The 24,622-nt window shown below is 47.8% G+C and overlaps 1 protein-coding gene across 1 annotated transcript; it reads right to left on the reverse strand.

The window, feature by feature from the left end:
- Positions 1-809: 809 nt before the first annotated feature.
- rnf38 (ring finger protein 38) lies at positions 810-24,385 on the reverse strand. The gene is made up of 13 exons (XM_027027395.2): positions 24,263-24,385; positions 22,454-23,080; positions 11,576-11,637; positions 8,208-8,401; positions 7,394-7,667; positions 7,071-7,250; positions 5,728-5,895; positions 5,481-5,642; positions 5,138-5,241; positions 4,855-4,942; positions 4,228-4,349; positions 3,761-3,860; positions 810-3,644 (listed from the first exon to the last, which is right to left on the reverse strand). Exons 2-13 carry the CDS (start codon positions 23,016-23,018, stop codon positions 3,582-3,584), a joined length of 2,082 nt encoding a protein of 693 aa, XP_026883196.2. The 5' UTR covers positions 23,019-23,080; positions 24,263-24,385; the 3' UTR covers positions 810-3,581.
- Positions 24,386-24,622: the final 237 nt, after the last annotated feature.

The following is a 24,622-nucleotide window of genomic DNA, read 5'->3' on the forward strand; positions in this document are numbered from 1 at the left end:
ATTTCGCCCACGTGCAGGGCGGGCCCGGTGAGGGACCGCAGCAGTGACGTGCGGACTGCGGCTTTAAACACTTTTTTAAAAAAGAGCCGCAGGGCCGGAGGGGTGTCAAACAAAAACCAGAAGCGACCGTTATACAAACCAAGTCATCTCGTTTACAGCCGCCTGGGGGAAAGAAATGGGTAAGGCATCTCGTCAACAGGTAGGGTTCACGGTCCTCCCCCCCGACTGGACAGTTTAAGGGTTTCGGAGTTTGTATACTGGTGTGATTTTACATATGCCTACGTTATATTAATTATATTTGCTTTAATATTAAAGTCTCTTCATATGACGAGAATATGACGTGTAGCCCATGTCATTTTAGAGACATTCTGGAATTGTGTCGTGCTACAATTCTGTCATGCCGTCGCCCTCTGCTGGTACCTTCGTGAAGTTATTTGCCGTTGGATACATAAGCGGTTATTTGGATTGTTGCAAGATATACAGTACAGATCCAACAACTTGTGGTGTACTCGAGCTACGGCAAATAAGTTAATCATCCATAGCCAAGTGAGGCCTGAACTAAAATCAAAAGACCTGGATTCGACGCTAAAGCACATCTACCGCGTGCAATAAAGGACAACCTTTACCAAATCGTAGCCGATCACGATATTCAACATTACAAATATGCAGGATTGACATACAGGCTATAAAAACACGAATGAGGGGGTGAACGTGGACGGGAAGTGAAAGACTGTAGAGAAGGGACAGACACGATTAATGCGATGATGAACCAGAGACGAGGGCAAGAACACGGAGCAGCAACCCAACAGTGGAAGAGAACACTATATATTTATTACCGAGTCCCCCTCTGAAATCCCAAAGACTGGGAATAGGGCTCAGAGGTGGTAAACAAAACTAAAACAAAGTCATTGCACTACTTAGTAAAACGTTACTAGTAATAACTCTCATAAAAAAAATGTACAAATGTTTGTTAAAAATTTTTATATCAAGCCTTCAAATGATCTGGTTACAGATATTATACATATGAAACTACATCATGTTAAATGATACAATTGTATTTTTAATGGAAAACAAATTAAAACCCATAAAAAAACAAACAAACAAACTCAAACTCATTCGTTTAGAGAAAAATAAGGGGGGGGGGGCATGAACACCATAAATAGTAAAAATGAGGTAACTGCCATTGTACCAAGCAGGAGGGCAAAAATAAAAATGAAAATTAAAAAGTTGTTGGTTTAGTAATGTAATATGCTTGCTGAAAGAACAAACTGACCAATGGGAACATGAGGGGAGCATCTCAGGACTCGGCGGCGGTCACAGACACGACATATGACACCGGAGAATGGCGGAAAGGCATCTGCTGTTAAGACACTATGGGTTTCGGAGCCGATGCTACGAACGCCTCGCGACTCTGCGCGGCACGGCGGCACTTCTGACCACTGAACCCTTTACTACGCTGCAAATGGTTACGGCGATGCTTATGAGGACTTTAGTCCGTTTTTGCCAGAGCGGGACAGTCAGGGGAAACCTGCAAGAAAGAAAAAAGGAGGGGGGAGAAAAGGAAAAAAATCTAGCCACCTGTTCACTGGACGCCCCCCCACCGTCAGAGAAGAGGCCCGAGCCCTCCACTCGGAGCTGCGTGTCCCTTTAATTCTGCATACTGTTTGCACGCGTCGCAGGCTTAATTTTTATTTTTTAATTTTTTTAAAGGTTAATGATAACTATAATCAGTTCCACCCATGTGCTGTGACCCGTGGCCAAACACTAACCCCCACCCCCCATGTGCTCCCTGATACCAAACACATCGCAGCTACCTTAAAGCAAAAGCAGAAACTCCTCGCTGAGTGAAGGGGGGGGGGGTAATCAGTGATCATGTGCTAAACAATGACTGGGTGTGGGGCCCAGAAGGTGTACAACTCCTGAATTTGAGCATGAGATGTGAGGAAAACTGCTTTCAGAACAAACACCACTGAGGACAGCCTGATACTTTGAAAGTCCACCCTAGTCTCCGCGCGACTGAACTACCTGGAACCAGCAAGGACTACAGAAGAACTTTATTATTAATATCATTATTAATAAACAATAATAATAATAATAATAATAATAACAGCAACAACAACAACTAACAATAACAACTAAAGAAGGAAGACTACCTCATTGTTTTTATTGTCCAGGACAGATATATGAGGGGGAACTTAACCGATAAAGACAAAACGTGAGAATGTAGCCGTGTTGCGGCAAGAGAGAAGAGGAAAATTAATCCAATGGGGGGGGGGGAATGGTGTGCTACATTTAACCATGCCCACTGCACCTCCTGACCAATCACATGCCATGTTAGTGAGGATACATAACCAATCAGTCAAGAAATGAGAGCAGTAAGCCAGTGTTCTGCACCACACATACAGGATAAATAACACACAAGTAACCAATGACGTGCCAACATACATGCACCCTCACTCACTCTCGCGTGCGCACACACACACACACACACACACACACACCTCACAGTATTCCAATTCTATAAGACTACTAGATCATAACTGAGCAAAACCCACCCCAAAAGATTAAAAGGAAAAGCAAAAAAATAACCTAAAGAAAAGACAAAAAAACCCAAAACATTAATATATAGACACAATTTGCCATTTTTCCTCATTTTTGGGGGGAAAAAAAATAAAAGATTTAAACATGAACTGTGTTACTCTGTCCCTCTATATTGATACATACATATATATTTCTTATTGGTAGAGTATAAAAAGTACATGCACACAATGTCCACTGCCTCTTACAAGCTACGGTCACCCTGTGGTGTGCTCACATGCTTGGGAATGTTAGTACACACACACACACACACACACACACACACACACACACACACACACACACACACACACACACACACACACACACACACACACACACACACACACACACACACACACACGACAGCATCCGCACTGTACCCACCTCAAAAACCAAACACACAAATGATCAAACTAAACTCAAAAGGAATGGCAGTAGTGGAGTTGTCTGAACAGAAACAAAATCAGAAATCGGAACGAGAATAGTCATCCCAACCGTAATCTTTGGACTCGTGGGGTTAGTTACCAAAATAACCGGAGACATACATGACCGTGCATGTATGTGTGTGTGTGTGTGTGCGCGCGCGCGCGCGCGTGTGTGTGAGCGAGAGAGAGAGAGAGCATGTTCACGCACATCTGTGCTTGCTGCAGTGTCAGAACGTCAAAACGTGATGCTGAGCACAGTGCAAAAGGAAGCTTGTCACAGAACCTTTGCAGTCGAGGGTGTCCACACACTGCTGCATGCACATTGTGTGTGTGTGTGTGTGTGGTGTGCGCACGTGTGTATATAAAGATGTTCATCAAAAGGTTACAGCAAGATGGGCTGGTAAGTCCAGTGTGTTGAGAAAGTGGGGAAAGTCTTGTGGCCTGCACATCACCCAGGCACACTCCGATAGACAAAAGCAGTGTGTGTGTGTGTGTGTGTGTGTGTGTGTGTGTGTGTGCGCGCGCGCGCGTGTGTGTGAGAGAGTGTGAGAGGGAGAGAAAAACGGGCTGCAATGGTCACTCGGAATCCCGCTGGACTTCAGAGGCGTCTGCTCGGCAGATAGGGCAGGTTCTGTTAGCCTGAAAGTCAAAGAAGGGTCAGAGGTCAAATTGATGCATCACAACAAGTCAACCTATTAGAAGCCATCACTGAGTTGAGAAAGTCATTCAGTAGAGCACATGCAGTATACATGTACCTTCAGCCATTTGTCAACACACTTGGCGTGGAATTCATGATTGCAGGGCAGGACTCGCAGTAGCTGTCGAGACTCAAAGTCACACATACACACCACACACCTGTGCGCCCGCGCGCACGCATGCACACACACACAGAGGGCATCTTCATTACCAAATAAATGTACATAGGAAAAAACCCACAATGAGTGGACTAACTTTATCCACTATATTAGAAACCTGTGTCGATACATGTGCTTGTATGTCTGCATTTGGACTTCATTAATTTGGGGAAAAAACCCAAACTTATTTGAACACACTCAACACACTTAATCCTTAAGTGGTGTGTGCTTGTTTGTGTGTTCACCTGTGTTACTCACAGGGTCTGATCAGATAGGAGTGTGTGTCTATGTTACAGGGATTGTTCAGTCTTGGAATGTGTGTGTCACAGGGTCTGGGGGTTGTGCGTGTGTAGGGGGGGGGTACTCACAGAGTCTGCTCAGACTGGTGGTTGCTGGGGTTGAATCTGTAGGAAGGCAGCTGTTCTATATCTGCTTTAGTGAGACCACGTGGTTTGGCCTCCCCAAGACGCTCTGCTAGGTTCAACAGGGCCTACATGCACGCATACACACAGTTTAGATTTCAAAACATCTCCATTAGGGTCATGAGGCTCCTTCCTGTGAGTCTGGAGCTCCAAATTCCCCCTTCAGCTTACTAACTATTCACATGACAACTCCCACATCTATACAAACGTGATTTTGAGTGGTACGGCATAGTTAAGGAGCCCGTGAGATTAACCACCATCTTTGGGCCGTTACTACCAACGTGATTACGGAGGACAAGGTAGAGGTCTGAAAGTCTGGATTCAAAATCCAAATTCCAGTCCTGGATGCTACTCAAGCCACACCCTGACCTCGTTCTTCCGCCTGACTCCCAGACAATAGGGGAGTAATCTGCAATACATGGACTAGGATTTTAATATACCCATGTTGCACAAATTATATTAACCATCAGTGATTACAAAGTCCAGGAGCAGATTTTGTATTTGAGTCGTGCACTGAGAGGACCCACAAGGGTAGTCTCACAGCCAGAGAGATGAAGTGGCAGGGCCTCTCACCTCATAGTTCTCCACTTCCCCATCATCTACATCCAGCTCTAGGCTGATGGCAGGCCCCACTGCTGTTGGTTGCACTGGAAGAACAGATCTGAGAGAGAGAGAGAGAGAGAGAGAGAGACTGAGTCACATTTTTCTCAACACACAGCTCGTTTGCACCTCCAGCCGTTGTCTGAGCTGAGCTGCAGAGATTTCAAATCAGCATCTTGTGCTGCAAGACCTGCAGACAACGCTCATGTCCATGTATGTATGACCCAGTAACTTGCTAACTGTGCATCAAACTCACAGGAAGTACGGCAGGAGGCTGGGGTGGTAAGGGGGTGGGGCCACAGCCTGCTGGGAACGATAGCGCCGGCCTGTGATTCGTCGAGGCATGAAGTGAGGATACGGCTGTGAACACACGTGCATGCACACACACACGGAGATGGGATGGTGGGGTGAAAGATATACAATTCTCTCACTCAAAAACAATATACCTGAACAATGCAATATGGAGCATTTCTGGTTATATAATTATTTGCCATCCATTATAGATGATGAAAGAAGAAACACTGCAGTGCTGCGCTCATTACGAGTAATGCCTTGTGAAAAATTTGAGTGTTGCATAGTGGTTAATGTAGTCCACTCACCACACCGAAGAGCTCTTGGGGCAGGGGGTCGTGGGAGAGGAATTGCAGTGGTGTGGAGGGGGGCAGAGAGCTGGGGTGGCCCGAGTGGGGGTAGTTGAAGCTGCCCCCCACAGACAGGTGATCCCCCAAAAGTTCCACCTCGTTCTCAATCCTCTGCAGTGGCTACATTCAAGCACACGATGAGAACACGCACATGTACAACATCCAATGTATGCATGCGTACACACACACACACACACACACTCACCGATCGGGACTGTTGTGTTTGGAAGGGCAGGAACTGGCCGGGCGGGGGCAGGTGGGCCGGATGGTGCGAGAGGTGGGGAGGGTGCAGCAGGAAGGCAGGGTCACTGGAAAGCAGAGACGGAAAGGCATACGGGACAGGCAAGTGCTGCACCGAACACGCAGGCAACATCTGAGAGAGAGAGAGAGAGAGAGAGAGAGAGACGCAGTCAGCATATTACATTATTAGGTCACAACACTACTACTGGACATTACAAATGAAGGATAGATATATAGCTTCACACAAACACCTGTTCAACTGCTTGTTAATACAAATATCTAAAAATCAGCCAATCACAATCAATCACCACTCATTGCAATTAGGCGTGTAGACATGGTCAAGATGACCTGCTGGAGTTCAAACTGAGCATCAGAATGCGGAACGACCGCGATTTAAAAGACTTTGAACGTGGCAGGGTCGTTAGTGGTCAGCAGGCTGGTTGGAGTATTTTGGAATTTCCAATCTACTGGGATTTCACGCACAACCTCTCTAGAGTTTACAAAAATAAATAATTTTATTTATAATATAATATTATTATAAACATTTTGTTTGTTTGTTTTTTATTTGTTTGTTTGTTTTTTTATTTGTTTTGTTTTTTTTACCCCCCCCCCCCTTCAGTGAGCAGCAGTTCTCCACACGAAAACAACAATGAAACATGCCAGGCAGGACGGATCCATGCTTTCATCAACAGCTCACAGTGCTGGTGGTGTAATGGTGTGGGGTATATTTTCTAGGCACACTGAGCCAATTAATACCACCTGAGTAGGGCTTTAAACGCCACAGCCTGATTTTTGTTGCTGACCATGTCCATCCCTTTATGACCAGTGTAGCCATCTTCTGGTGGCACAATGTCTCACAGCTGAAATCATCTCAAACTGGTTTCCTGAACATGACCAGGAGTTCTCTGTACTCAAATAGCTTCTACAGTCACCGGATCCCAATCCAATAGAGCACCTTGGGATGTGGGGGAATGGGAGATTCACATCATGGATGAACAGACGACAAATCTGCAGCAACTGGGTGATGCTATCGCGGCAATATGACCAAACTCTCGGAAGAGAGAGTACTCTACTTTCTCTGCTTGACTCCCAACTTGCACATATATACATGACTAAACATCCTAGAACAGTCTCAAAATACTGTGGGTTTTTTTTTAAAGTGTGGCTTTTTAAATTTTTATACTGCATTTAATCTCCAACACTAGAGGGCAGCACAAGCTGCACAATGAATTAAAGTCAAAGATCTTTGTGGAGATGCACATTCAAAACGCTAGCACCTCTGCCACCGCCACCATCGCACGCACGCACCGGAGGCGGGACGCTGCAGACGGGGTAGTGTTGCTGGCCGCTGAAGACCACAGAGCAGGGAGGCACCTGCTGCTGGGAGGAGCATGCTGGAAGATGTTGTCCCGTACAGAGAGGAGCAGGGAGGCCATGAGGTGGCACAGGGGCCACAGTGTACGATACCGGGACTGTACCCTGAGGGAGCTGAGAGACACACACACACACACACACGACAGAGAGAGATCCGCTTTAGTGGCAGTATCAGTATGTGATGCATGCAGATCCAACATGTGAAGATTTGCTACCCCATCCTCTGTGCCACCCCTCCTGAAGCCCTGCCCCCTCACCTGCTCATGGAGGTCCATCACCACAGTGCCCTGCTGCTGCGGGTGGTGCAGCAGGCGGGGTGAGAGCGCGGGAGGGTGGAAAGCACGCGGCTCGTCCAGGCTGGCGGGCGGGTGTGCGGGCGTCTGGCCGTACGGGTGGAGCGCATGAGGCCGGGGCGGGTGGTGGTAGTTCTCGTCCTGGCCTCCGGTTCCGCCCGCTCCAGGGGAGCCGTGATGGGGTGGGTGGTGTCGGGGCAGCCGCTCGCGACGACCACGCTGGCGACGCACAGGGGGGCTGCAGCCACACGGACATGGACATCATCATCATCCTCCTCCTCCACCTCCTCCTCCTCCTCCTCCTCCATATAAAAATTACTGCTGTTGATAATGAGCTTTTATATTTAACCTTGTCAATTTAACTAAATATCAATTCTTATGTAATCCATCATTAATACACAATGTCATTAATGATACTGTGCATTACCAATATCACTGTCAACAGACCCATATCAATATCTATATTAGTGTGAACTTGGCCAATATTTACATTTACAGCATTTAGCAGACGCTTTTTATCCAAAAGCACCTTACAATTATGACTGAGGACAATTGAGGGTCTTGCTCAGGGGCCCCAACATGTGGGTCTTGCTCAGGGGCCCAACAGTGGCAGCTTGGCAGTAGTGGGGCTTGAACCAGCAACCTTACAATTACAAGTCAAGTACCTTAACCACTGAGCTCTGTAACCATATTCTAGCATTCATGTGCTTGAGCGAGGAGAGTGGTGGACAGAATTAGGGCAATATCCTTCTTCCCAGAGTCTTGCACACAGAAATACCTGCGTCTGTGTCTTGCAGGCGTGTGACAGCGTTCTGAGTGGTAATGTGAATGGGGATAGGGGTGGGGTCTTCGGCTCGGTGGGAGCTCCCATGGTCTGATTGGTGGAGAGGGTGTGGAAGGCGGGGCTGAGGCGAGCTCCAGCACAGACTGCTGGGAGAGACGCTGGCGCTTAGGGCTGGGCGAGTCCTCCGTCTGAGAAACAGACACACACAGGCTGAGCAGAACTTGGACATCAACTTTCCATATGTCAATATATTACGAGCTCTCCATCCACACATGAGCAGCCATGTCCAATCAATCAATAATTCCCTTCATGTGGCTGAGTCACTACATAAAATCATACAGACCTCGCTCTCCCTCTCTGTGTGCGCGCGTGCACACGCACATGTGCGTGTGCACTTGTTTCTTGCTTTACATTCAGTGTGAACACTCAGCTATTGTGCTTGTCAGCATTAAAGGCATTTCCCATCTGTGACACTTCTGTTGCCTGGGGCAGAGTGAGGTCATTTCCTGTGTGTGTGTGTGTGTGTGTGTGTGTGTTAGTTTTAGTAGAGAAAGAAAGCGGGGGGGGGATACTGATATGCTAGTGTGATGAGGCATAGCTGACACAGGTAGTGAATGGATGTTGTAAATGCAGCTGTAATCTGCTCCATCTATAAAGCACTCTTCACTGACTCATGCAAAACTCTCAACCAGCCAGACACACACAAAAAAAACCCAAACAAACAAAACACCTCATGCACACACATGTCTACAGGCGCGCACACATACCCCACCAAGAAAGAAAAACAAAAGCCCATCACAGACATGTCAAAGCCCACCGTCACACACTTACAGTATACACACGCCCACTTCTCAAAACCCCAGGGAAATGCAGAGAATAAACACGCGCGTACACGGTAAAGCTCTCATGCAGTAAAGTGAGAAACTGTGGCGTGGAAAGACACGCAAACCGCCAACACACGCATGTACATACGTGTGCGCACGCATGCCCGTGTGTGTATGATCACTAACAGGAAACAATTGTGGAGGACAAACGTTAGATACACATACCTGTTGGGGCAGAGTTTTCTGGTGCTGACTGAGGCCCACACACCCATCCACACTGCTCACCCACTGCCCCACAAACAACCCCCTCCACTTCCCTTTCTATAACCCTGCAGATCAGTCAACTCAGGCCCATCATTCTTTCCTCTCAACAGCAGTATCTCCCAACACCCCCCCCCCCCCCCCCATCTCGACTGTCTGTCTGACTTCACCCCGTCTGTTGCAAATCCAAACAATGACCTCAGCTCAGGGGTGAGAGAGAGCCGTCACATGACGGAATGCGTTTCTGATCGCACCACATGGGAGCATGCATGCACACGGACGTGGACGCACAGCACACACCCGGGCAGACGCGTGCACAAAAAGCATGAGAAGATAATGAGAGCAGGAAGTGAGATGTAGGTCTGATAAAAAGGAAAAAATGAAATAAGAAAAGAAAATGGAAGACAGAAACTGATAGAAAGGGACAAAAACATGCTGAGAGAAAGGGCAGGTGTGCGTGTGGTGGAGTAGTGTTCTAGAGCAGCTGCAGGTGATGCACAATGAACAGAGCAAAGAGCCTAGAACATACCCTTAAGGCATTTACCCACAACTACCACCTAATTTCAGCTCGTTCTCCTTTTTATTCTTGCACACGCGCATGCACATGCACAGAAATATCCACGTGTGGTCAGACAGGTCCATTAGTATAAAAACACGGACCGGGCCGCCAAGCTGTTTGGCTGAGTGAAGGTCGCTCAGACCCTGCACTCTGTGTCACACACACTCACACGTTGGGGGGGGGGGGGGGGGGGGGGGTAAGAAGAGAAGAAGGAGAACACACACAAACAAAACACCCACCCACTAACACACCATATAACGAAGTATTATGAGAATTTGCCACACCCCCCCCCCCCTTCATGAAGGTTTTTATATATATACACACACGCGCACACACACGCGCGCACACACGCATACACGCACATACACACAGGGGGTGGGACGCATATGAATAGGGTGGGTTACCCCGCCGTTACATGTATATGAAGACCTTGCAGCAGAAGCAGGCCAGAGTTTAGCAGGTTTGGACTGACTACATTCAGAAGGCCATTTCACCCAGACCTCACCCAGGAATCTCTCCATCTCTCAGTCTCTCTCATTATTCTCTGCCCTCGTTCCCCTCCATCCCCCTCTCTTTCTCTCCCCATCTCTCACTCTGACAGCCAAACCCATTTTGAGGCCACCTCTACATTCTAGAGCAGAGAGCGCCTGTTCCTGCCTGTGTGGAAGCGCTGGAATGGGGATGCATGTGCACGCGCACACAAGCCATCGCACGCACACACTTTAGTTTCAACTCACTGTGTTTAGGAGCTCCCACAAGCTGATGTGTTCTTTTCGGTTTCTTTTGTGGGGGTGACGTGCACGGAACACAGCACTTTGACACACGTGCACACATTTTCAGAAGTTCCAACAGACCGACCACACACACACACACACACACCCCATTCTGCACTCATATGCATGCATGCAGGCGTGCGCACCCCCCCACGTACATGCAACACCCTCACACATGAGCATGAGAACATGCTCATAAGAACGCCTGCACACAGGAAATGGTGAGGGCGGTCCAGCTGATGTTTGTCGACAAGAACTGCACAGGCATGAGCTGAGTAAAGTGGAACCCTAAGCCACACACACCCTTTTCTGCTGCCATATTCCTCCACTATGATCTGACTCTTCCATTCTGCCAATGTTCCGCCCCTTCCCCCCCCCACCCACATTTCCCCCACAGCTGGAGGTGAAATCATTAGCGCCTCCGCTCACTCGTCTCACCCACCCCCTCTCCTTGGGCATCCCCCCACCCCACCCTACCCAGCATTCCTTCCCTCCCCCTTCGTCTCTGGACCGGGCCAGTCCCACCCACACGGGCACGGCACAAGCCAATCGCCGCACGGCCTCCAGCTGGCCCTCCCCCTTCCTCCAGCTATAAACACTGTAGTAGGAGCTGGACTTGGAAGGCTCCTGCGCGCTCACCCGGGCCAGTGTCATCAACGCCATGGACACAGACCCCCCCCCCCCAATAAATGCATGGCTACATACGCAACAATATGCCAACGAGAGGAGGCAACAGCAATATTTCCTCTGTGCCAACACCATACAGCAAAGCTCCCTCTACATTATACACCCACCAACCATACAAGCTTTATTACATTCATAAAGTATACACAATAACACCATCCTGCCCCCCCCCCCCCAAAAAAGGAGGGAGAACTTCCAAGGTGGGTCAAAAACAATAATAACTAGGAGGAGGGTGAAGCGCCGTCCGAGCACCAGACTTACCTTATCAGAGGAGTCCGCGCAGGCCAGCTCCGAGTGACAGTGATATACTCCTCCCATTGCCCCTGCGTGCACACACACACACACACACACACACACACACACACACACACACACACAAAATCAGTAGTGCATACAACAGATCCCACCTGCAGAGAACACCTTCATCTGTAAACTACACAACTCCATTGACATGGCAGGGAAGCATAAACAAACATTGTGCGCCAATGCGTTACAAAACCAAGTTTGAGGCCAATACTGGGGGCGGATGTGTGTCAGCGATCCGGCACCCCTGTGACACAGCTGCACTGTCTGCAGGTTACAACATCAGGCTGTTGTGTAGTTGGTGAGAAACCAGTAAGCCCAGATTAGAGGCAAGTACCTGTGACATCATAGGCACTTGGTTTTGTTTTCATCCCAGCTGTTTGCTTGTTTGTTTTATACATTTAATTATTGCCTTTTGCTGCTGTTTGTCTTTCATGTGCTTAGGCTGGGGTGTCGTCAGATGAGCACAGGGCTACTCCTGATGCGCAGAGAGAGAGAGATTGTAGTCCCAGAAGACTAAGGCTAAGAAGCGTTCCATTTGCCAGTGCTCCTTTCATTTTGTCTTGTTGCTGCCAAAAGCTCATGAGCCCCCTGCATGATGATTCAAACAGAGCAAATTTAAGAGGAGGATGAATGTGTGTGTGGCCGGCTGTTACTAATTAAATCATTCCCTCAAGTTCTCAGCCAGAGGGACAAATATGAATTTGATCTGTAATATTTTCTCTGCACAGACAAATCTGAACCCCTCGAGTCTTTAACTTGCACCTCACATGCACACACAAAAAGGTACTGTACGCCTGTGACTCAGCCAGCTGTTCAATATATTCAGGCCTTATTGGCCATATTTAGACATCAACATGTGTGCATGCACCTACACGCACTAGACAACTGGACAAAGCCATCTAGAGTCCTGTGGCACAGCAGAGGAAACTAAGGATGAAACCCCCCCCCCCCCAAGCCTGAAGTGATTTATGAGGCACAGATAGTGCACCAACACAAACAACGTGAAACCCAGAGCCCACAACAGCCATATGTGGAACACGCATGGTGCCTGGTTCTGTTAACAGTTCTTAGCCAAACACGCGCGCAGACACGCAATAGTAATGTGAGAGAGAGAGAGAGAGAATCAGTGCCTCTACCCACCAATGCAATAGGGGGCTATGAATGAGATGTTTAAACAGTTCTCTCACACATACCCACCCACCCCCCCACCCCCAAAAGGTGCCTCACAAGACCCACAAGCACAGCAAAGTTGGAGCAGGGTGGAGAGAGCTGCACGCGAGCCAGCACCACCCACTCCTACCAGCACCACAGAGGAGCGGATGGTGAAGCCCACCAGGCAAACCGAGCTCCACATCGCAGAGAGTTCTGGGCAGATGCGGGTCGAGCCAAGGGTTCTGCTACATTTAGGATTTCTACTGTTTAGCCTCGTCTTGTCAGCAATGTCTGCCCAGTACTGGGTGGTTACATTTTCACAATGAAAAGAAAGGCAGAAGTTTAACTGTGCCGTGTACTGTGGCTGCACTGCACATGATTGTGTGTGTGTGTGTGTGTGTGTGTGTGTATATAACTCGGTATGAAACACACACACACACACACACACACACACACACACACACACACACACACACACACACACACACACACACACACACACACACACACACACACACACACACACACACACACACAGGGTAGGGCTGGGGGGTTAAAAGCACAGTCTCCAAAAGCCACTTCTGACATATTTCCCCACAGACGCCCCAACAGACGGGGGGGGGGGGGGGCCTGCTCCAGAACACAGCGGAGAGATGGATGGGGAGACGAGAGAGCGAGCCACAGGGGACAGGGATGGGGGGGAAGAGATATCGGGGGGAGGCTTCCCTTCATGACCGTTATTGATTTCTCAGTGAGCCTCAGAGTGCATCAGCCATTTCTATCCGTTTCCTCCATCTCCCCCCGTGAGCCCTCCCTGCTTAGTCCACCTCTCACTCCTCCACCACACTTCTGCCCTCAATCCATTCCTTCCTCTCTGCCCCTTTCCTAATGCAAGTCATTAATAAGGCTGATGCAAGTTGAAATTTTTTTTCTGTGTGTGTGTGTGAAAATAAACACACAAAAAAAGGGGGGGTCTGTTTGCAGACAACCAGGTCCGCACACCAGATTTGACAGGAAGGGCAAGGACGAGGCAGGCAAATGTACAATTGTGAATCTATACAAAAACATGTGCATAGAAATGATTAAATCACACAGATCACACACAGGCTGGGCAATATGGGTTCAAAATTATATTGCCATTACATACATTTACATTTCTTATCTGAATTGAGATACTCCATACATCACAATTTGATCTCAAAACATCAACAACTGAAGTGCACCTCCATATTGTATCATTTTACAAAAGTGCAATACTTTATTTTACGCATCTTCTTCCAACATTAATAGAGAAGATTAGATTTGGTTGCCCCCCCCTCCTCCCCCCCTCCCCCCAACCTTCTCCAAGCCCATGCTATCTTTCTCCTCGAATACACCAATACCCCAAACCCCGGCTCTCCATCCTGTCTGGATCTCTTCCCTGATAAAAAAAAAAAATTTCCCCCCCCAAATACTGAATCTGCTAATGACTTCGATATAGCAACCAGCCCCTAGTGTGTATACTCATGTATACATACATCCACGATATGTCGTTAAGGTCCAAGAGTCTTAGAGAGGTTTTGGCGGGAATGGGAGAGCAGTCGTGCATATGGGCACCTCCCCGTCCTGACAGGTAGGTCGCATTTAGTGATGTCATGCTGACCCTCAAGGCTGCATTCGGGAACGTTCTCGGCCGTTAATAGACCTCCTTGAACATAGCGTGAATGTATGCACCAGGGGAGCAGCAGCACCCAAATCAGAAACTGACAGACAGAAATATCGGTAGCCTTTTTTTTTTTCTTCTTTAAAACACTTGATGTAAATGTGAACTGCACATAAATATCTGAAATGCTATTCCTGTTCAGTCTGGGCCATTTTGTTCTTGCGCCAGTTCTGGGTTCATTTGGGCTCGTGACCCGCCTCAAACGCTACCGGCTAGCCAGTTGGCATTTGTTTTGCTTGCAGCTTCACCCACCCACCCCCCCATAAAACCGGCTGGCCTCGGCCAGACATCTACTGGGATTACAGGGACAAAAGAGTGCATGTCTAGTGGTGCAGAGCTGAAACAATATCATTTGTCACAATTGTGATATATTCCTTAAAGAGACAAATATGCACTATATACCTTAAACACAGACAGACCACAAAGGACAGATAATACACACTGTTTTGCTGTTTTTGCAGGAAATCTTATCTACAAAAACATTTGTGAAAAAGGAGACAAATATCTTATGTATTAGATTGGCCTACTAGCCTTAAAACGGTTCAGACTATTTTTATTTTTAAAGCTCATGTTTCTGTAACAATACCAAGCAGGTTATGTCCAGGCTCCTACACTCTCAGATGAGGCTTTAGCAAATTATGACGCCCCACACGTCCGACCATAATCTGATATAATAAGGGTGATTCTGCTGAGCCATAAGATGGGAAAGTACCCAGAATTCCCCATGCCTCCCCCACCATGGGGCTTGTTCCTGTTCTAAACTGTTCCAGTGACCTCCTAGCCGAACACCTCGCCCGACATTCCCACAAATGGCATAAAAGTGATAAGTGTTTGCACTGAGTATGAACATGGCCTACATAGCCTTGCCAAGAGGAGCGCTTGGATGTACACACACAGAGGACCTCTGTCCCATGCACCCAAGAGCGCTTTGCATAACGGCAAATGCACAGAAGGGGAAAAAAGGGGACAAACAAACAGAAGAAAAGAAAGGAGGAAGGAGAGCAAGCGCACAGGAACGAGAGAGAGAGAGAGAGAGAGAGAGAGAGAGATTCCAAACCCCTTCAGCAACAAAAGGCCACAGGAAGGAAGGACGTAGTTGGAAAAGTAGAAAAAGCGGAAGAGAGAGGGAGAGAAACAGAAAAAGAGAGGGAGGGTGTTGGAGAGGGTGTGTGAGAGTAAGTTCACGAGAGGGGGCTTTGGCTAAGGTTTCTCAGCTGGGCTCAGTTTCCTCTCTCGATAGTCTTAAACACAGGAGAAGCGCTACAAATGGATAAGCTGCTTCTCCCTTTCTCTCCCAGCTCCTGCTCTCTTCTCTCCCGGTCCGCTTACTCCCTCCTTTTCACTCATCTGAACACGCGCCCTGTCAAACTCAGATTCCACGTTTTGGTCCTTTCTCTCAGTCCTGGTCAAAAGCCATTGGGTCAGCTGGAACACAAGGTGGTTGGAGCCAGCACCTCCAGCAGAAGCCTGCCAGGTCTGGCGGGACTGTTGATACGCCGCTGGATTGGGCAGCATAGAGACGCCGAGCCGCGTTGGGTCGCGCAGAGCAGCTGGGCCGGGTCGGATTAGGTCAGCCCGGCCAGAGGCAGAGGGAGGTGGGGGGGGGGTGAATCTGCCAGGCCGTTCACCTCCAGACACCAAGTGGCCAGCAGGGCCCCCTTCCTGGTGCGGAAGTGCTACAGAGGTTGCCCGGAGACGCACAAAGTGGCCAAAACAAAAACAGGCCCTTTTGTTATGAAAATGGAAGAGTGTGGGAGCTGTGTGTGTGTGCACGCGCATGCAACTTGTGTGAGAAAGCTAGGGCAAGTGAGAATCCGAGAAGAGTAGGAGGGGACTGGCCAAGCTGCATGAAGAGGAGTGCGATGGCTCGGAAATGCCCCCTTCCCCATATGAAGCCGTTTTGACAGCAGTGACCTTGTCAACACACGCCAGCAGAGAACTCATCACATGTTTAGGCCAGCATCAGGTGCCAGCGGACCACCATTAAGACAGAACAGAATTCATCCGTCAAAAAAAAAAAAAAGAAAAAAAAAGAAAAATCAGTCACTTATGTTCCAGGTTACCACATTGTGTCAATGTGGTTTGACACACACACACACACACACACACACCTCTCCACTTGGCCTGTTTAAAAAAAAAAACTTGACTTAATCAGGATCTAAATGACAGAAGTTCACTAGTGAAAGTGTCAGACCCCCCATGATGAATTACAGCTACTTCTCTAGAACTGGAGTTCGGATACAATGCTCTTACATAGTGCTGATCTTGGGTCAGCTCACCGCCTTCCGCATGCTAATGAATAAAGGCATACAATGCAAAGGGAGCTGAACTGAGAACATTACTTCCGCGCTGTATACCGGGCACAGGACCAGGCAATATAGCAGAAACCCCAAATACTGTGCTTCCACTGCCATACCAAAGTATTAATTTCATCAGCACCATATGGGTTTTTAATAAGCAGACAAATGACATGAATCTCAAATCTTTTAATGGAACAAAACCGTGCATGATGGGGGCTGTTGGAGGACTCTGTGCTACATTCATATGCAACCTGCCAAGAGGTTTAAGCAACACGCATGGGAGGGAAAGACCTGCTGAACTAAGGTGGACCGAGTCACACGGGGGCCAATACCAGGAGAAGACTCTAAAGAGTCCAAGTCTCAACGGTGTACTTTGCTGGTATCTGTAACTTGAGAAACAAGACCCACAGCGTAGAGTTGTGCAATTATTTGATTTCCTGTGCCAATGTGACAACAAGTAAACATTGTCTAAAATAACCACGTTTAAATGGGCAGTCAGGAATTAGCCTCCTCAAAACCACACACACCCACACAGATTAGGTCAGCTTCGACACCACCTGCACTGCCATCAGTTAACAGCAAATACTTGAGATTCAGTAGCTACTTGGATTCTCTAGTGCTAATCAAGGAACAGTTTTCACCCTTTATATCCCAAGGGATATTAACTTGAAGAGCCGTCTCTCTCCCTCTCTCTCTCTCCCTCCCTCTCTCTCTCCCTCTCTCCCTCCCTCCCTCCCTCTGACTGTGGGAAGGTGGGGAGCAGTGAGGCCAATCATGGGGGTGGGTGGGGCTGGATGACTACCTAGACTGAACGCCGGTGTGGGCAGGGCTGGGGGGTACTCAAACCCTCACGTCAAGTCCAACCCTGCTGCCTGGCATCTCCCAGAGCAACCACTGAAGCGCCGGGCAGGGTTTAACCTGCACCCTCTGCGCTGCAAAGGGTGAGAGCTCGCCCTGGGACGGAAGTGTCCTGGCATGGCAGCCAATCAGCAACTACGCCCCCGGCACCCCACCCCCGCGGGTAAGGTGCAGTTTCAGACGGAGCACAGACTCGTTAATTAAAACGATCTGGCGGCACAGGAGCCTTTGTGGTGGGTGGAGGGCCTCCGCTCCCATTCAGACTCCACCGGCCATGCCTGGCTCTCCACCTGCACAGCCACCGGGGGAGGGGACAAAGCCACAAATGGAGGATCTCCCTCTAAAGTCCAGGTCTGGCACTGTCTTCAGAGAGGGGAGACAGAGAGAAAACTGAAAGCAGCAGCCGGTCAGAAGTGCTTACAGGTGCCAGGTGCACTTTAAAGAACGAACACACACACACCACTATCTGCAGTGAATACGTTATCCATTACTTGTTTGCCCGCAGAGCTATCAGGCACGCATGTTGGCTACATATGATCTTACACGCTTCCTCATAACAAATTAGCAGTGCTAAGAAATCTACTTTTGTGTGTGTGTGTGTGTGTGTGTGTGTGTGTGTGTCACACGCATCAGTGAGTAAGTGATTGAGACCAAGTGCGTATGCGTTCAATAAATACAACTCAATCAAAACAACCATAATAGCAATTTCTATAAAATATTAGAGCTGCACTATACCAGTCGGCCCTGATTAAACGATCAATGAACGAAAGGAAAGGGGAAGCAATAGTGTCACACATCAACCTTATGGAGAACTGATAACATCTCTCGCTCTGGGACAAAACCACATACAACCACCCTTGGAAGGCTGACGCTGTGTGCGTGTGTCCTTCCATCCATTGTGGAAACACGTCAAAACATTTGATGCGAGTGTCGGAAAGAGCCGGAAGGGGCTGGCAGGCCTTGCAGTCTGGAGCAGCTCTGCCCAGATACCAAACGTCCAGGAGAAAGGAAGGTGCAGTGAATGATACTCGAGATGAGCAGATGAATAGAGAGGAAGGGCCAGAGACAGTGCAAAGTGGACAAGAGGGGGGGGGGGGGGAGAGAGAGAGAGAGAGAGAACGCAAGCTGGTGAGCGAGAGAGCAAGCGAGCGAGATACATTTGTTCTGTGTTGAGAGCAGATGGTGTTGAACTCTGGGGATTTGGCTGTGCAGAGCTCCCCTCATTATCAAAGCAGTCTCTCTGATCCCAGTCAATATCTCTCCCTCAGTCTCACACCCACCCACCCCTGTATATCTTTCAGTCGATACCACATATATATACGCTAGCGTCCCTTCTAAGGCTGCTCGTTGCCTTAACTGGACGGTGCAGAGTGAAATGCCAGAACTTCCTGATACATATAGCAACACTGTCTCGGCAGTAACATTACATATTTCTAGCCTGCACAAGCTCACCTTCTGTTTTATAATGTGGATTTAAATTTACTAAACACCAACTTCCCTAATGTTTTTGACAAAGTCTTCTGGTGGAATTCCAAATGTCTATTATATTTTGGAAGTTGTCTGAGGCTTGAGCATCTTGCTAAATGTTACTGTGGCACTAACTACCAGCAACCAGCGCACTGTTTATAACTGCCTCAACAGCCTTGATGACCCATGTAGGAAAATATTCATTTAATAACAAAAAAAATTACACACCCCACAACATAGTACTAACAGTTGTTTGGTACGCCCATTTTTCATATACCATGCAGCAAACATTTTAAACATGCATACGTTTTGTTTTTTTGTTTTTTTTATGTTTTACTGATAAACAAACAATCAAAACAGTTAAATGGTTAATGGGTGCAACCCTGGTCCCTTCACGTGCAAGTTAGCACTGTTCATTAGTGTAGTGGTACATACGCTCTTTGTGCATTGATAAAGTGGCCCAGCACACCACCCAGGGGCCTGTGGCTGGCTCAGGCAGTAGGGAAAAAAGCAGCAGGGAGGTGGGTCTACGACACTCATTCTGTCAGACAGGTATTTCCAGTATGGAGCCTATTCATGCTGCGCACCCTCTCAACGCTCAGTCAAAAAAAAAAAAAACACACACACACACACACACACACACACACACACACACACACACACACACACACACATCACGCATCCATCAGTAGGGAAGTACACCTGACTTTACATAAGCACAAAAGCAAACAACACACCCACCCACCCACTCCTCCCTTCTATCATTGCGTGAACAGTCTGACTTGCAACAGAATTTGGTCAAGCAATGAGAACTGGGCTAAGAATGCGTGTGCCTGCACGCACGCGCTCACACGTGACTGACTCAAAAGACGCTCGCAGCCTGGTGAAGGCGCCGACGGAGCCAGTGACACTCACAGCCACCAAATCAGACGCTTTTCCCATCGGCTGAGATAACCTTTATCCTCCAGTCATTCACAACCACACTGGCACACAAAAAAGCAACAGTACCTGGCCTAATTATATATATATATATATAATAAGACAATAGACATTAACACGAAAAAGAAACATTTATTTTAAAAAAATTTATATTTATATATATACACATTTTATATATATATAAAAATTGCAGCATAGGTCACAATGCAGTGCTCGCACCAATCACTGGGACATTCCCTTGTGTCTTCTGAGAGCACGAACCTCCACCTGCAGCGTGCAGCCAAGTGGCATGTTCCGAGCTTGGAGAACCAGAGGCTCTTCTGAAGCTTACATCACCCTTCACAAAATGAATATCGAAACCATCCAGGCAACACACATGTATGTGAAAGTTCCCAAAAGCGGGTGCAGGCTGGCAGTGGGAAGCAGATAAGATGTCTGCTAGCATGACCCTTTTTTATGTCTCTAAAGTGAAGTGTATTTACTCGAGTTGGACCAGAGACACGTTTTCAGACAATCATGTTTCCTGATGAATTAATTAATAACTTATTAAAATCAGACAGTGCTCTGATGCAACCACTGGAATTGATCTTCAGGAAAACAGCCCAAAGTCGTTTGAGTACGAGTGCTTACCGAGTATAACCAACCACCCCTCTCCCACCCACCCCACACCCTCCTCTGACAGGATGTGACACAGAGGCCTAGTTCTGATCATCGACAGGGCTTCCATGAGAGATGCCAAGCGGGAGTCCCTCTGAAGAGACCATGGGGAAGGACAAGCATCCAGTTTTAGTATCCCAACACTATTTTGAAAGGTTCTTGCCTCTTAAAGCCAGACTGGCAAACTCGACAGAAAAAGCTCAGCTCTACGGAATTCCTGCTCACGGGCACAGAGGTCGGCTTCCAGAAACTGTGTCATCTTTTATTAGTGTGCGGCCAGGAACACCACTCGGTAGACACTGCACGCCTCCTCACTCACTGCCATACCGTGAACGAAGCGCATAAACGCGAGTGTGCAGGTGAAAAAGTGGAGCTCAGTCTTGATTAACTGCAGGTAGGATCCTTGCTTCATGGGGGGGGGGGGGGGGGGTCAATGTTCCCAATTTAGCAGTCCAGAAACAAGATGGGTTGTTAAAAAGTGGCCAGCTCCATATGGTCTAAAGGTTCTGAATAACCTCGCTACAGAGCTGCACTTGTTTATACGGGTTGTTATTAACTTATTTTGGAATGGCTACACTAATAGGAATAGCAGGGGGGTTGAATGGCATCATTATAACAGTGGGCAACACTAATATGTATTAAAATACATTAGTCATTATTGATTATTACAATTTCGTAGCAAAATAAACACCATTAAATGTCAAAACTATGCGGCTGAGAGAGAGAAAAACGATGAGTGGATCTATCTCCCCCACACATAGTTAGAGAACTGAACTGAAACCAGCAATCAGGACAATTATTAACTCCGAGCACAAGTCCCATGGTACAATTGTCTCGAACAGTAGGGAAAACCACCGCGCTGTATTTGTCCAGCGGGAAATAAAATTAAACGGCTGAAACCGAGAAGAACAGTCAATGTGGCCGAATCCATGTAGGCCTGGATGGGGGTGGGTGTGGATGTGGCTGGACTAGCAGTGTCATCTAGTTCATTTACACACACACACACACACACACACACACACACACACACACACACACACACACACACACACACACACACACACTCCGAATACATCGGTAACTCCAGACGCATTCGGATCTGTGCTAGCTGATCATTTAACCAACGCTATTTACGTGCGTGGGGCAGATATTACCACTGTATGGTTAAGGCACTTGATCCTATCGCCGTGTTAGGCAATGTTCAAATCTATATTTTGAAATATGAAACAATTTCAAGGGCATTGGGTGTTTCAGCGGAACCGCCTCTTGGCTTTAAAATGCATACATGTGCCTTTATACTGAAAAGCCTACTTTAAAAGCCCGTGCTCCGTCAGCATCATAGCTTCGGTCTCTCCGTGGTCAAATCAAACAGGTTGTCTGCAGGGCGCGCGTATGCGGAACACGGTACGAAGCTATAAATATTAAATGGTAAGATAACGGCGTGATTAAACTGGTGTGCGGCTCGAGGCAGTGGTAAATGGCACGGGCTCAAATCCCATAAAAAGGTCGTTCCGTTACGTCCTGACGTGTGACTACGAAAGTCGCACGGACTCGCATAACGAACTGTACTTAAGCTCGGTAACGTGAACTTGGGCTGAAGCTACACGGGCGGCCCATCCCCCTTTTATGCCGAGGACTACACGAAACGTTTACTGCCTGCGAGCCTCTCACGGACGAGACAGCCTGTAACCGGCTCCCCTGTAAGCAGTGACCAAAAATAACATAACCAAAGAGGGAGGGGGGGGGAGTAATGTTTACCTGCTCCGGAGTTCCTGTGCGCTCCGGGCCCGGAGTGTCTGTGGCTACCGGGGGAAAGGATGGTTCCAGGCGGGCGTAGGTTTTCCGTGTGTCCGTGTGCCCCGAGCGGCACGCATCCGGAGTTTTGCTGCTGTTGCGGCGGGAGGTTGGCTCCGACCCCGCCGAGAGAATTCAAAGCCCCGCCACTTCCCGCGCTGTTGCCGTTAGGTCCACCGTTCGCGCCGTACTGATAAAATCCAGACCGCGACCGCGATCGAGTCCTCGGGGGCTCCATGGCCATCGGGTGGGGGTGGCTGAGGAACGGGGAGGTAAGGGGGGAGGACGTGGGAGGAGAATGCGTCGCCGAAGAGGCTCCGAGCACTACAGAAACCCTAGCGCCGCTCTGGCTGCAGCTCTCGGCTCCCCTGCCCCCCTCCGGACCCCCGTATGCTGCGTGCTCTTGCGCCTGAGCTCCCGTGTCCTCACATAAATTAGCCCGTTTCGGAATGGGATCCGGGGTGTTGGGGAGCTGGGAACAAACGCGAGGCTCTTGAGTCGCTGGTTGACCAGTGGCTGCGATTGGCATTTCCTTTGGGGGGTTTCTCTTCCTTCTCGTCGTTTTCCACCAGAAAGCACTCGAAAATAAAACTGTTCAAATCAAAATAGACCGATACGAGTCAGTGACTACACACATGCACACAATTCGGACCACGTCTACGTACCAAATGAACCAAGCAGTTTGCTCTTTAGTTATCAATTCAGAAAGTGCAGTAAATCGTTGTGGGACTGGCTACTTTACGGCCCCCCTTTGTTTTGGTGCTTCCCAGACGCTTCAATCATCATCATACAGCCCCTTTCCAGCCCTGATGAGTAGCTCGTCCGCTAACTAAACATCGCGGCAAACTGGACCAACTACGATACCCAAGCACTTGGGGAAAATCCCTTGCGTGTCCCAGTATAAACACTTATTCAGAATATAATAGACAGACGTACGTTAATTTTTTTAGTCAGGTTTAGATATTACAAGGTGTGAAATTTTAAAAATAGTAGTGATAAACATTTATAACCCTCCCCAATTAACCATCAACTTTACACGAGCGAATATTACTGCAAAGACAAAAATCTAGGTGGCTAGTTAACTGTTAATTACGGGTACAACTAAAAGCAGCACTTCCGTGAAGCCTTCCGCTCAGACTGACGCCTGCACTGGCTAGTTAGCCTAGCTAGCTACTTTGCATTAGCTAAACAAAAAATGAACACAGAACGACGCCCATTTCGTAATGTTTCTTCTAACAAGGAAGACGGCATATCTACTAAAAGTTCGTGATGCAAGCCGTTTCACTTTACCCACAATGTTTAATAGTTTAAACACATTTGCTACGAGTTATTTCAAAGTGACGCGAACCAAACTCAACGAGATTAGCTCGTTAGCTTGTTAGCCAGTAACGTTAGCTTATTCCTCGCGCAGCAATCTAACGTTAGCTGTTCCTCGCGCTGGCTACAGTCCACCAAGACTTATACAAAAACTAATAAAGCCATGTCTCTGCTTTTGGTGTTTGTTTGTTTTTTGATGAAACGTAGTAAAAAGCTATTTAAAACAGAAAAGTTTGATCAAATTTTTTTCTTGAATTTCCGCTTTTTGTAACTAGCCCTCATCTAAAATAAAAGCGTTGCCAGGCAAGAACTGAGAGGTATTTAAAGTGGTTAGCTAACCTCTCTAATTACGCCGAGAAAGAAACCCCAAAGCGGTGCCCAAGAAGGCTTCGACTAGCACCACTAGAGCTAAAAAGCAAACCGTCTAATACAGTTTAGTAAAGTAAAACGCCTTACCGATTACTGACTGGAAATAATATCCCTAACTCCGACGTCGGAGTAGTATTTTCAGCGGTATTTTCAGCTCTGTTTCTCCGCTCAGACGATGTGACAGACCATCATCGGGATCTTACGTTTCCACCGAGCCAGGCCACATGTATCGCACGCAGAGAAATTTTGCGCTGAACAGAGTATTACTTTTTATACTCTTTTTACCCGCCACTTAAACCCAGTAGATGAATTGTAATACGATGTTTAATTCACTAAAATATCGATGCCACAGTTTTGGTATTTTCTGCAAACATTTTATATTTAAATGATTCGTGAATTTGTAACATTATAATTATATAATTGTATTACCTCTTTATGGTACAACCC

This window comes from Electrophorus electricus, chromosome 9 (genome assembly GCF_013358815.1).
Source record: "Electrophorus electricus isolate fEleEle1 chromosome 9, fEleEle1.pri, whole genome shotgun sequence".
Taxonomy (NCBI): Eukaryota; Metazoa; Chordata; class Actinopteri; order Gymnotiformes; family Gymnotidae; genus Electrophorus; species Electrophorus electricus.

Bases quoted from the DNA above. Each gene is read 5' to 3' on its own strand.
- rnf38 (XM_027027395.2), bottom strand. From the start codon at position 23,018: ATGCCAATCGCAGCCACTGGTCAACCAGCGACTCAAGAGCCTCGCGTT. The intron at 5,896-7,070 runs GTGCGTGCGTGC...TCTCTCTCTCAG, and splicing joins TCTGCAGCGTCCCGCCTCCG to ATGTTGCCTGCGTGTTCGGT. The intron at 4,350-4,854 runs GTGAGAGGCCCT...GCGTGCATGTAG, and splicing joins GGGAAGTGGAGAACTATGAG to GCCCTGTTGAACCTAGCAGA.